General features: G+C 46.7%; 1 protein-coding gene across 2 annotated transcripts in view; it reads right to left on the bottom strand.

Moving 5' to 3' along the window:
* Window positions 1-13063: 13063 nt before the first annotated feature.
* Window positions 13064-14247, bottom strand: part of SORD (sorbitol dehydrogenase) — a 29771-nt gene continuing 28587 nt past the window's right edge. For both annotated transcript variants that reach the window (XM_061157036.1, XM_061157038.1), the window contains one exon: window positions 13064-13833. In XM_061157036.1, the coding sequence (XP_061013019.1) occupies window positions 13668-13833 (166 nt within the window). In that variant the 3' untranslated portion in view covers window positions 13064-13667. The remainder of the gene's footprint in view (window positions 13834-14247) is intronic.

Raw genomic sequence — 14247 nt, 5'->3', positions numbered from 1 at the left:
TATAGGCCTCCAGCCCTTCTGCCCCTCGCCGGGTAGACAACCAGTCATTAATTCCAAACTCCAGCCCCTTAAGTCTCAGCCTTACTGTATTCCCAAATGTGGCCCATTGGTGCCTTCCTTATTCCTTTCTAAAGACCATTCAAAATATCTATCTGTCTCATCCTAACTCACCTATCCTTGTGAGGCTAGCAGATGTTGTTGACATGGCTGTCATGATTGTCCATAATCTCTACTCAGCCTTATCCTCCCTCATGCTTGGGCCTGACTGAAGGTCTCCTGAAGACTCCATGATCACTCTTGCCCAGGATCCAGACAATGGCAACTGCCTGTCCAGCTGGACAGAGGAACATCTGTGCCACCAAGATCTTTAGTAGCCTCAGGTGACACCCAGCCTGCCTGGCATTAGTCCTGACACCACACCCTAGCCAAGTTCCAGATGTCAGACTGAAGCACGTATTCATATGATCTGGCCACTGTCTAACCTTGTCCTGTTTCCAGAAAGCCACGTGTTGCGTGATAGAAGTCAAGGACTCGCAGAGAGGATAGAAGTGTTTTCAGTGTGGCTATTCACTAGAACTTCGACGGGCCCCACCCTTCCTGGAACTTTGAGCCAAGTCTTGGGAAATGAATTGAAAGGCAGGATCAGGCAGCAAGCAGGCAAAGTGCCTTTGGATTGAGATAATGAGATCAGGGACGGCACAAATGAGATCATGAGTTAGGGGAGAGGTTAGACACTGGAAAATACGTAAACATAGGAGGCCACCAAAACATCCAGAGAAAGAGGACTATGGAAGTATGACTCATGAAAATTTAACAGACATGTTTATATCTTATATCAACTCTGTGAAAGAAAGCAAATCTTTTCTACCTCAGGTCGCAGATATAGGTCTCAGGTCCTAGGACAGAGCCCAGCCCAAGCCCTGCCTTGGGCATGGGAATGGGGTTGAGAATGGAACAGGGGTAGAGAAGGAATAGGGTGGGATTGGAGGGAAGTGGGGCTGGAGATGGAGAGGATGAGGATGAGAATGGGTGAAAGGGCTTCAGGGTCAGGTGGGAAAGGAGTACATGAAGATGTGGGGATGTGCTGAGGCTGAGCTCTAGGAGAAAGACATGAAGGCTAGCTCTTTGCTGTTCTCCCCCAAATTTCCAGACCCAGCACCATTTGAGAGGGGAGAAAGTTGATAAGATGTGGCAACCTTCCCATTCACTTACAAGCATTTTTGAGTGCCTGCGTGCATGCTAAGTCGCTTCACTTGTGTCCGACTCTGCGACTGTATGGGCTGTAACCTGTCAGGCTCCTCTGTCCGTGGGATTATCTAGGCAACAATACCGGAGTGGGTTGTCATGCCCTCCTCCAGGGGATCTTCCCAACCTAGGGATTGAACCCATGTCTCTTATATCTCCTGCATCAGTAGGCAAGTTCTTTACCACTAGCACCACCTGGGAAGCCCCAAGAATTTTTGAGTAAGAGGAGCCAATTTAGCATAGTCGTTAAGAGTGAGGGATTTTGAATCAAACTGGGTCACCAGCTGGGTGACCTTGAGCAAACAAAGGAACTCTCAGTGCATTTTGCCTCTTCATAGAAGGGGAAAAATCCAATGATAAAATTCAATTCAATTCAACAAATATGTGCTGAGCTTTTATTAGGTCCCAAGCAAGATTCAGCTTCCATGGAACTTCTCTGTTAATGGGAGCAAATGGACAAGAAACAAGGAAAGAAAGAAAAGGAAGATAATCCTAGATCATGATAAAGAGTTTAAAAAATAATAAAACAATAATCTGAAAGTGAATCATTAAAGGGAGCCCTTTAGATAAGATGATTAAGGAAAGGCCCCTGAGGTGACTATAAGATTTTAACAATTAAAGCACACAGAGCTTGCTGTGTGCCCAGTGCTATGGTGAATGCTTTATACGTATTAATTCACTTGATTTTTACCTATATTGCCCTGTATGTAAGTGAGAGATATGGATTTGAGCCCAGGAAGTTTTAACCAGAGACCAGGCCCTTAACTACCACTTTATTTTGCCTCTCAAAAGCAGGCTGCAAGTGTTCAGGCAAAGATAATGTATGATAGCCTTTAACAGTGCCTGGCCCTTAGTAATATTATTGTTGTTGTCACTGTTATTATTAAGAAAGGTTGAAGCTCTAGGAGTCAGTGCTCCATATTCTGAGGAGTTTGGAGTATTTGGGGCTTGAGTGATGCTAAGTGACTTGTCCTTTTTTCTTTTTTTAAATTTATTTGTTTACTTATTTATTTTTGGCTGTGGGTCTTCCTTGCTGCACATGGGCTTTCTCTGCCTCAAGCCAGGGTTGCTCTCTAGTTGCAGCACACGGGCTTCTCATTATGCTGGCTTCTCTTGTTGCAGAGCATGGGCTCCAGAGCTCGGGTTCAGTAGTTGTGGCCCACAGGCTTAGATGCCCTGTGGCATGTGGGATCTTCCTGGACAAGGGATCAAGATCAAACCTGTGCAGATTCCTAACCATTAGGCCACCAGGGAAGTCCAAGTGACCTGTTCTGAGTCCAGGTCTGTCCCGTGCTGACTGCTCTCTCCCCGTCCCATCTCTCTAGGAAGGGGGAGGAGGAGGCCTGCCCTACCCTCTAGGGACATCAGGCCCCCAGGAAGTCACTCCATCCTGGTATTCCCTGGAATGTGACAAGGAGAGCTAACCTCCCCGCCCAGTCTCCAGGAAGTTGTAAAGGACTGGGAATCTCTCCAGCCATCTTCTCAGGAATTACCTTCCTCCCTGCAGAGACTTCAGATAAACTGTAATATGAAGACACTTCCTTTTCTGAGAGTGAGAGGCTGGCAATAAAATTATAAAGTTGTAGGAGAAGTTGCCCCAAGTTGCCCGACGCTGGGTCGGCACCTGGGTTCTGTTTCCAGCCCTACTACTAAAATCATTGTGTGACCTTTGGCAAATCACCAGAGTCCTCTGGGCTTCAATTTCCTCACTGAGAAAATGAAGGGAGTAGGCTAAGACTGCTTCCAGACCTAAAAGTTTACCATTTCCCTCTGTGCTCATTATCCTAACTGAATAGAAACCCTGTATTGGGAAATAGAAGCCCTTCTTTGACCTTTCATCCAAGGTTCAATTGGCCAGGAGAAGGAAACAAACATTTAAAGGTGTGTGTTCTAGACTCTATACCACATTTATACAAATTGCCTCATTTAATCTTCACATTAACTCTTTGGAGAAGGTGTTATTGCTCTCATTTTACAGAGAAGGCACCTGAGGCTGAGAGAGTAATGGCCCACAAACATCCAAGAAGGAACAAGCAAAATCAGGAGTTGAACTCAGGTCCCATGAAATCTCAGAATTTCTGCTCTTTTCCATCTTGGTGCGTCTAATGGTATAGAAAGAGAAGGTGATCAAGAAACAATCAGGGGCTTCCCTGGTAGCTCAGGGGTAAAGAATCAGCCTGTCAGTGCAGGAGACACAGATTTGATCCCTGGTCCAGCAAGATCCCACATGCCTCAAAGCAACTAAGCCCATGTATCACAACTATTGAGCCTGTGCTCTAGAGCTTGGGTGCCACAGCTACTGAGCCCACACACCCTAGAGCCCGCACTATGCAACAAGAAAAGATACTGCAATTAGAAACCTGCACACCACAACTAGAGAGAGTAGCCCCCACTCGCTGCACCTAGGGAGAAGCCTGTGCAGCAACGAAGACAAAAATTTATAAAATTATGAAAAAAAAAAAATCCCAAACTACAGCATGGTGATTATCGTTAATGATACTGTATTGCATATTTGAAAGTTGCTTTAAGACAGTGGATTTTTAAAGTTCTCATTACAAGAAAAAGATTTCTAACTATATACAGTGACAGATGTTAATTAGACTTACTGTGATTATCGTCTCACAATATGGATCATTATGTTATACACTTGAAACTAATATAAATATTATTTTTCAGGTGGTACTAATGGTAAAGAATCTGCCTGCCAATGCAGAAGACTCAAGAGACGCAGGTTCAATTCCATGGTTAGCAAGATCCCCTGGAGTTGAAAATGGCAACCCACTCCAGTATTCTTGCCTGGAAAATTCCAGGGACAGACGAGCCTGGTGGGCTACAGTCCATGGGGTCGAAAAGAATAGGACATGACTGAGCATATATACATACATACCTAAATTAAGAAAAGAAACAGTTAAACATTTTCATAATCTGTTTCTCATTGTTAATTATTCAAATGGCATTTATTGAATAATTGCTGTGACAGGTCACGTTAGAGCCCACAGGGCTCAAAAGGACTGCAAGACACATCCCAGCCCTCTGGGAGTGAAATCAGTCCCGCTTTGGGGAGAAAGTGCAGTAACTCATTACACTTGCAAGCACAGTGCTTGTTCAAGGTCCGTCTTTCCTGTTACGCTGTGAACTCCTGGAAGGGAGGGCCTGGGCCCCTGCTATTCACTGTCGTTTTTCCACTGCCTAGCAAAGTGCTGGGCACAGAACAGATTTTCTTGGGCTTTATGGCACATAGATTATATCAAACAATAAATAACTGATTAAACACCAAGATAAATGGTAGAGTCGTGAGGGAGTTTAGGAAAAGTCTCTGGAGGAGGGAACCAATCCTTGAAGGATAAAGGTCAATTGTACAAACTCAACTCTGGGTTGGAGTCTGCATTCTACTGGTCCAGACTTGAGCTGTGTTCCCCTTCCACAACCAGACCTCCCTAAAGATGGCATCTTTAGAAGGCAATAACCTCCGTGAATTTCTTTTACCTTTGGATCTGTTGACATCAGTGTGACAGGCTACCTCATCAGTGCTGGTGACCCCAACAAAAGATCATTTTATGACAAACAGGCCTCACCTGGCCTGGGTTCAGGTGCTGGGGAGCAACTAAGCCCATGCGTCCCACTGCTAAAGCCAGAGTGCCTAGGGCCTGTGCTCTGCAACAAGAGAAGCCACTGCAATGAGAAGCCTGAGTGCTGCATTAAAGAGCAGCCCTCATTCATTGTAACCAGAGAAAGACTGCACAGCAATGAAGACCCAGCACAGCCAAAAAAATTTAAAAACTATATTAAAAAAGGAACAAACATGCTGATGCATGGCAAAAACCAACAAAATTCTGTAAAGCAATTATGCTTCAATTAAAAAATAAATAAAAAGAAAAAAGAAAAAGAAACCAACAAACAGAACTCAGTGTCATGGAGTCCACAAAACATGGCCAAGACCAAAAGATGCAGGCATGCAGAACTAGAGGGAAGACTTGCCAACTACTGCTCCCATAAGAGCGGTTACTCCCCTAGTCATCAGATAAAGGACATGATTTACTTAAGAAGACCAAGAGATAACAACACAAGGAGGCAAACAGCTCACTTCTCAGACCCATGGTTCCACCCTATGGTCCTGAGATCTCACAAGTGACTCCTGGGCCCATGATGTAACAGATCGCCTTGCCCAGCCTGCCAGGGGTCTTCTAGGTGTCAGGGGTGGGGTTGTAATCGAGATTGGGTGGCTCCCTTCCTCTCCCTGCTCCTCAGAACTGGCTGCAGCTGAGGCATTTCTGGGACTGGAGAGAGTCCTCTGCCTTGGGAGTTCATGATACAGCTCATGCACTTCTGCATTTAACTCTGAAAGCTACAGTGAGTTGTGACATCCTTATTCAGTTTTTTAAATGATAATGGTCAAAACTTTTTAAATAATAGAGATATTTATACAATTAAAAAAAAATGATGAAACTCCTTCTGTTCCCCTCCCCTCAAACACCATGAAACCTCCCTCAAATCCTCTCCTCTGTGGTGAACTACCATTAACAGTTTGGTGTCTATCCTTCTAGACAATTTCCCCCACAGTCAAACATATGTATGTATGGGGTCGGGGGAGGATCTGGGGCAATTATTTAATCTCTGTACCTCAGTTTTCTCAGGTTTAAAATGGAAGAAATACCAATCCCATAGGGTTGTTGTAAGGTTGAAATGAATTAAGATACCCAGCATTCTCAGAAAAAAGTCTGGCCCAGGACTTCCCTGGTTGTGGAGTGGATAAGGAATCTGCCTGCCAATGCAGGTGACATGGGTTCGATCCCTGGTCTGGAAAGATTCAACATGCTGCGGAGCAACTAAGCCCCTGCGCCACAACTACTGAAGCATGTGCAGAGCGCATGCTCTGCAATAAGAGAAGCCACCGTATTGAGAAGCCTGTGCACCACAATGAAGAGTAGGACCCACTCACCACAACTAGAGAAAGTCCACTAGCAGCAATGAAGACCCAGCATAGCCAAAAATAAATAAATAAATAAATAAATTAATTAATTAAAAAGAGTCTGGCCCATAGTAAGCATTCAGGGGGTTGGCTGTTATGACTATCCCCTCATTCTTTTCCACAGCAGCTTAGTATCCTGCTGTATAGATGAGACTACTGAGAGAGGTTTTACTGCTCCTACGACAGACACCCAGGAACACACAGATAAACTAAATGGACCTCCTAAACTTAGGGGGGGCCTGGATCCGGAACCCAGGATTCTGCCTGTGGTCCAGAGTTGTTCTTATCATACCACAGGGCCCCCACAAGCCCCCTTAAAACCAAAGAGATCTGAAGGGGGCAGCTGGTCTCACTCCTTGTCCCTCAATGAGATCCAGCTCAGCTGCCCCATCTCACTTGGACCCCAGGCTGTCTCTGATGGGTCTCCAGGGCAGGGGGCTTTAAGAGTAGGTGAGCCCTCCTCTGGCTCTGGACATACCTCTCAGGTCCTTCCTCTGTTACCCAGTGAAACACGCTGAGAACTAGCTGCTCTGGGGTCAGCTCAGGCCAACTGCTGAGAAGCAATGGCTCAGAGCTCAGAGTGAGATTAGGCTACTTATCAGGCTACAGACACTCCCAGAGCTCCCTCTGTAAGCACCAGGCACCACACCAGCCATTGAGGGGTACCTCCATAATGTGGGTGAGAGGCATAGCCATGGCCTTGGGGAGACTCTAGCAGCAGGGACCAATCACTTACTTAGGGGCTCCTGGGTGCAGGGTTCCTCTGGGTGGTCACAGGCGTAGAGCAGGGCAGGCAGATAACAGGGAGCTCCTGAATGCAGTTACCTGGTTCCTACTTCTCCTGCTTGGCCTCCATGTCTAGGTGCCATCTCCTCCTCCTAGCCCTGACAGGTTTATGGAAAAGCAGAGGACACTGGGTCACGGGCAGGCTGAGCCTTTCTTGTCACCCTGGGAACTTCTTTGAAGCACTTTCTCAGACTTGAGGCACAGAGCCAGAAAAGCCTTGGGGATCATGTACCCTGCCCATTCACCCCATTCACCAGCTGGAGACAGGAGATTTGGTGAGGAAGGGGCAGGGCCACAGTCATGGAGACATTCATTCTGCCCCTGTGACCACCCTGCGGTAGGTGTTATCTTTCCTACTTAAAAGAATAAGGAACCCAAGGCTTTTAGAATTTGAGTAGCTCAAGGTCATAAGAAAATGGAGTAGCCTAACATGTACCTACCTACTTCTTTCTTTCTATGGGGAGCCCAAGACATCCAAACACCCCACTGGCCTCTTCCTTTATCACCGCTTCCAAATGCAGGAGAGCTTCTCCTGTAGTTGGGCCAATGACAAGATGCATATTGGATGACAGAAAACTCTTCCTCAGCCAACCCCAGCAATATCTGTCTGTCCCCTGAAAGATTCACTGCCTTTCAAACCCTGTTCTGGAAGAGGCAGTATGGCTTTAGGGACCAGCTGAGTTCTAGTTTTGTTGGGTGTGCAGCAAGATGTGGGAATTTTGTATGTGGTAGGTGGCTCAGACAGTAAAGAATCTGTCTACAATGTAAGAGACCCGAGTTTGATCCCTGGATTGGGAAGATCCCTTGGGGGAGGGTACGGCAACCCACTCCAGTATTCTTGCCTGGAGAATCCCCATGGACAGAGGAGCCTGGCAGGCTACAGTCCATGGTATTGCAAAGAGTCAGACACAATTGAGCGACTAACACGTTCACTACACTTTTCACCAGGGGAAGCCAAGTCTGGGGTGCCCAGGGTAGCTCTGGCTAGAGCCTGTCTGCCCCTGTGATGTGCTGTAAGTCCAGTTGTTGCTCCCCAGAACAAGCAACCCCAGTTTCCAAAGGTCACAGCTGAGTCACTTTCTTCACCCTACCCTAGATTACTGGCTCCATTTCCTCTGAGCTTTTTCCTCATTCACTCCCTCTAAGCTCATATGTTGTCTTATCTTCTGCTTAGCAATTTTCCCAGAAGTTCTTTAGAATTATAAATCCTTGAGATTATCAATGCTGAAAGTCCTATTTCATTCCATTTCGTGGGTGACAAGGAAAATGATTCACTTTAGTGTTTCTGAAAACACATGACACAAATATGCAAAACACTTGAAATTCTACATTGTTAAGCTATATATATATATGCACAGCGTTAAATATATACATGCTTAAAAAAGCAATGTGACAATTGTATTTTAATCACTTGCTCAGAAATTCCAAAAGAGTACTACAAACTGTCAATCTGCAAGGTCTGAGAATCCAAGATTTGCATCTTATTAACTATTTGAATTCTTTCTATACCACGTTGATTTGCATATATAAGAGAGGTCAGGGCCCAAAAGGAACATTCTATACACACCATCCTCACTTCCTCCAAGTGGCTTATTGAAGTGAATGGCTCTCAGAGTGCTCTGGCATTGAAGATTGGTGGAGTGGAGAGAGCCTTCTAGTATAAGTTTATTTACAGCGGAGGGTCCCCTGCGCCACAGTGATCCAGTCACAGCTCCCCATGAATCCTAGGCCAGCCTTTTACAGGAGCTGTTTGTTCTCACATCCTGCTAGAAGGGATACTGAGTTTACTAATAAGAAGATGAAGGCCTGAAGAAATGGTGTCCTGTTCAGGTTACAGATGGTGGAGGCCCAAGTCTCCAGCTTTCCCAGTGTTGGCCTGAAGCCAGAGAGCTGGTGGCTGCATGGCCCCATCTCTGAAAGCTCTCCCATTCTGCAGAATCCTCCCACACTGTACATGGACTCAAGCATACCCAAACTCAGATTTTCTTAGGTGGTCTCAATATTCTGTTTTCTTTTCTAACCAAGTCACCTTTAAAAGGTATATACTCTTCAACCCAGCTATTGTCATTCTAAAATACAACTTCAGGAAGGAGCAAGTTATAAGTACGAAAATGTATGTACAAGGATAGTCACTGAAACTTTATCATAAGCTCAAAACCCTGCAGAGTCTCCAAATATCCAAACCACTGTGATTTGCTTTATAAATAATGGTATATCCATATGATGGGATATGGTGATATAGAATAATGATGTGTGACACAGTTAAGGGAGGGGCCAAGATGGTGGAGTAGGAAGACCCTGAGCTCACCTTCCCGCCCAGGCACACCAAAATTACAACTATTTACAGAGCAAATTATTAATGAGAAAGACCTGAAAACTATCGGAAAAGATCTACAACTGAAGATGTAAAGAAGGAATCACAGGACTTCCCTGGTGGTCCAGTGGTTGGGGATCTGCCTTCCAATTCAAGGGACATAGGTTTGGTCCCTGGTCAGGGAGCTAAGATTCCACGTGCCACAGGGCAGCGAGGCCTGTGCACCACAGCTGGAAAGCCCAGGTACCCTAGAGCTCTCAATCATCATCTAGAGAAGCCTGCACACTGCGACGAGAAGTCCTCGCGCCACAACTGAAGAAAGCCCACATGCCAGCAATGAAGACCCAGCACAGCCAAGAAAGGAATAAAGGACTCACAACAAGGCAAGCAGGAGGGGCAGTATAGTCAAGTCGCACATCCCCCAGTGGATGACCCACAAATGGGAGGATAACTACAACTGCAGAGGCTCTCCCCATTAAGCAAGGGAACCAAGTCCCACATCAGGCTCCCCCTCCTGGGCGTCCTACATGGAGAACCACAGCCAGGCTGTGCCTCCGCCCACACACAGGGAAGTCAATGATGGGGCCACACCTCCCCAGGCCCAGCTCTGGGGCTGCAACGCCCACCTCAGGATCACACCTGAGAGCCTAAGGCTAAGGAGTAGAATAAGGTGATGCCAAGAACTTGGGTGTTCCTACAGACAGCTCCTTTCTCCTCCCTCCAGCCACCCATTAACATACAGACAAGACTGGAGCTGAAACCCAAGAAGAGCACTCACATCTAGAGCCTGAGGGATAGCCCTAAAGGGGTCCTTACTCCACAGGGCTTCTGGATGATGGGAACCTAATGAAATACCAGCACTCGAAGAGACCTTAAAGATCACCCAGTGCAACCCTCCCATTAACAATGGAGGAAACCAAGGCCTGAATTGGGAAAGTGACTTGGGAAGTCACACAGTGAGTTAGCTGCAGGCCTGGGATTAGATACAACCCAGGACTCCTGCACCAAGTCCTTCGCAACAAGCTGCCTCTTGTAGGCCTGTTGGGTGCAAGACCCTAGAGGACAGAGGCTTCTCTCCAACATATCACCTTCAAGAAGCTCCCGCTGATGAGAAGATCCACTGAAAGATCTTTTGGCAGGAACATCTTGCATGCATCCTGTACCACTTGTAGGTGCCCACGGAAAGAACTAAGGGTCTGGCTCAGCCAAGGCTTTAAGCAGAGAGGACAGTCAGGAGGGAGAGAGGAAGGCCATGGGAGTGTGACTGTGCTGCTTCAGGACGGCAGTGGCTACACCAGACAGCCTCTGCTGCTGCCTGACAGACGCTCCCCTCGGGTGATGAGTTCCCAGCCAGGCCGCCTCACTGCCTCCCTCCCTGAGCCCTCATGGACCGCGATGTGTGGATGCGACAGTGAAGTTGGAGACCTGCCTGCTACCCAGGCGTGTGAGTCCTGTATATTGGCTTCTGTACTCCAAGCCCAGACTGATATCGTGTGCAGAGGACAGTTCTGGGAAAAGGCAAATATCCAGTAAATTCTGTCTCTCCCCCCAACTCTTAACCTCTGATCCAGCCGAGTTCCCATGAGACTCCTTTGCTCTCCCAATGGGAGCAAGATAGGAACCAAGAAGGAAGAGGCAGGACTGTGTTACACAGAAGTGAGACTGGGATGGCCTGACACCCAGGGACGGGGGATCCAGAAGCGACTTATGACAGCATCCACCATAGCCAAATGTGGATGGCAAGAGGAAGTGGTTGGAGTGGTGTCCCCCTCTCCTTTGAGGTCCAAAGGGCAGCCTGCCCCTTGTACCCTTTACCCTGCTGGCAGGGTCCTTCTTCTCAGCTCTCCACCCAAGTTGGGAGTGCCAGCTGGGTGGGGTCTTCAGTATTAACTGGTGCCACACACCAGTGCTAGAGCACACACAGGCCGGCAAGGCCACCCAAGTTTGGGGAGCTTGTGGGGAATTCATATTCTTGTTTCTGGAACTGATTCACTGAATCAATATTTATTGAATTAGGGAAGGTGGCAGAAGAACTGAATTTCTGGGCTTCCTGCAACCCTTCCAAACAGTGGAGGGAACGTCTTAATATGGATGCAGAGAAGAAGGAGCCCCAGCAACAGCTTAGTTCACTGACTTGGGTCCTCTCGCGACCTGGAGGACTTGCTGGCATCTCATCCCATACCACTTCCTCTCCTACCAACCACGCTCTCTGCCCCTGCTTGGGAAGCTGTCAAACATCACAGTAGGTAGAGCTCTGGGGGGATTTGGAAATGGAAAGTGTTTCCTGAACTGGTTTCAATCAGCCCATTCACTCCTTGAAACTGCTCGCATGGAGGTATCAGGAAGCCCATTCAACGGACCAGGGAGTAGAGGCTCCAAGACCTTAACATAGAAGATCTAGCCCCATCACCATTGTGAAGTGAGCCACATGTTTTTGTCCTTGGTGGCCCTACCTTTCCAGGAGTCCCCACTGCAACTCCTAAGTCCTTTTCAGGTTCAGTGGCTTCCTCCCTCCACTGAATCACAATCAGAGGAAGAGTGGCTACTTGTGAATTTAACATAGTGAGTCCACCTCCTTTAGGGGTATTTCTATTGGAAGACTTCCATCTAGAAAGGGAAGAGTCTTTCTCAGCCCACGTTCAAGAACGTCAGGCATCACTGAGCTGGAAAGAGTTTCAAGAGAAGGGAGCCAGCAAGTTTGGCCCTATCTAAACAGGACTTAGGGAAGGAAGTGGTGTGACTCCTGAGTGTGTGCGTGTGCTGTGTGTAAACGCAAGATAACTCCAAAGATAACCCGAGAAATAAAAAGCAGCGTGAGATCTCAAGCAAATTACTTGATCTATTTCCTTAGTTGTAAAATAATTATATTTGGCTTGCTGTGAGGATTAGAGATCATTAAGTTTTCAACAGTCAATGAAAATTGTACTTGATGCAGAAAATGCGTCACTCTCAAAAACCCCAGACGTTTCCTTTTGTGAAATGGGTAGCCAAAGTCAATTTCTCCCCAAACAATGCCACAAATGGGGGTAGCAGTCATGTAGTACAAGCAGAATTTATTACCCAAATCAGTTTGAGGAACTCCAGGCACTGGTTACAGCCTTCCCTGGTCACGAGAAAACCAGAACCTCTTCAAACTCGCCCGCCAACCCTAGCTGAACTGAGGGGTAGGACTTCAGTCCAAATCATGTCCCAGCTACTGTATCCTCATTCGTGACCAGTAACCTCAAAGTCACAAATGGCATGGTGTGTTTTAGACCCCAATCTTACCCAGGAAAATCCCATAATTAAAACAGACAAGGTCAGAGCTATCACTCAATCAGACAGAAAGGTACCAAGACCCTTAATTGGCTCTGAGGAGGGAAAAAGTTTCCTGCTCATAAAGACTGGAACTAAACAAATTGTCTAATAATCATTAGTGAGCTCTGAGCCTAGAATGGCATGCTAATCCTGTGGGGTAAGACAGGTGTACTGCCCAAACTCTCCTGGGCTAGTCTGAATGCGATTTAAGGTCTACCATGAGGACTCCCAGTGTCTGTCCTTAGGTAGGCACCTCCTGGCTGCCTAGTAACAAAGAAGCCTGCAGTGGCTGCCCCCAAATGTGCAAAAGAGTGCAGGTCGGGCACATTGGGAAGGTGATTCTTCACCTTGCAAAATAAGTCACACAGAATTCTCAGGATCTGAAGAGGTAATTCTCCAAGCAGTGCTGCAAAGTTCCTTGTCTATTTCTACAATTAAGGAATACAAGCTGGTTTGATTTCATATGAGATTTCAGTTTTATTTGTTTGATTTTTATATGTCCTAGATCCAGGAAAGTGAGTCCCTTATTCTCCTTTTGTCATCAAACCAAATAGCCCTTGTTTCGAGGGAGAGGCACTGTGTTCTGAAGTAAAATTGTTCACAACCTTTTACCCTCAACCCGGAGCTGCAGATTTTTGTGAAAATCAGGTTCTGGACCACTTAAGTCTTGATAAAGTTGTAAATGGTCTCTTCTTACCTGAGCTACCATCTCCCATCTGGCCACAGTCACACTAGAAGCAGGAATTCAATAGGCAGATTTCTTTCCTTATTCAACTTCCAGGCACTCCAGGAAGAAGGGGAGTTCCCAGCACTTGCCTGCCAAGCTCTGCTCTACTTGAACTTTGATCAGCATAAACAGGTCATCCTGACTACAAGTTCCCCCAAATTCTCCTTACTTGTGTTTTTAAGGCACAACAACTCCCCAGCGTAAGGCTCTCTGCTTACAATGAATTATTTTAATTATTCTAACTACTCAAAAGAAACTTCCACCATTCCCAGTCAACCATTGAACCCCAACATGCTGAGAGTGGGGACAACGACAGAGCTCAAGTCACATCATGGATTCTGGTCGTTGGGGTCACACTTGATCATGACTTTCAACCCCAAACCCTTTTTGGATGTTTCAAAGGCCTCCAGAGCTTTCTCCAGAGGAAACCGATGGGTGACCAAGGGCTTTACATTCACAGACTTGGATGCAAGCATTGAAATCGCCATCGGCCATCTGAAAAAGATCACAAGCATTACACTCAACCTTCAGGAGGAAAAGAGGGAGGGCCCCAAAACTACCAAGAAGATCAGCTTGGCCACACTTATTTGTTTTTGTAATTCAGGAGTACGGAGTCTGTTCTCAAATGCAATGTCTGCCATGAAGCCTAGAATTTCTCTGGCATGAAGGCCTAAGGCATACATAAGCCACTGTGAAAAGGTAGATAGCCTCAGGGCGGCAGCCCAGAACGATCAAATCACACCGTGTAGCAGTTCATTTGGCAGAGTTCACTGGAAAAAACAGCACTCTGTTGAGGGGACGGGTACAAACTCTAAAATGGGAGAAAGGGCCCCTGGTGGGGACGATGGTCCTGGACAGAGTTCCCCAGCAGGGAGAGGATTGAGCCACAAAACATATGTTGGCATTTAT

The sequence above is a fragment of the Dama dama genome, chromosome 12 (assembly GCF_033118175.1).
Source record: "Dama dama isolate Ldn47 chromosome 12, ASM3311817v1, whole genome shotgun sequence".
NCBI classification, from domain to species: domain Eukaryota; kingdom Metazoa; phylum Chordata; class Mammalia; order Artiodactyla; family Cervidae; genus Dama; species Dama dama.
Note: the sequence above shows the minus strand (reverse complement) of the source record. Positions and strands in the feature narration are given on the sequence as shown.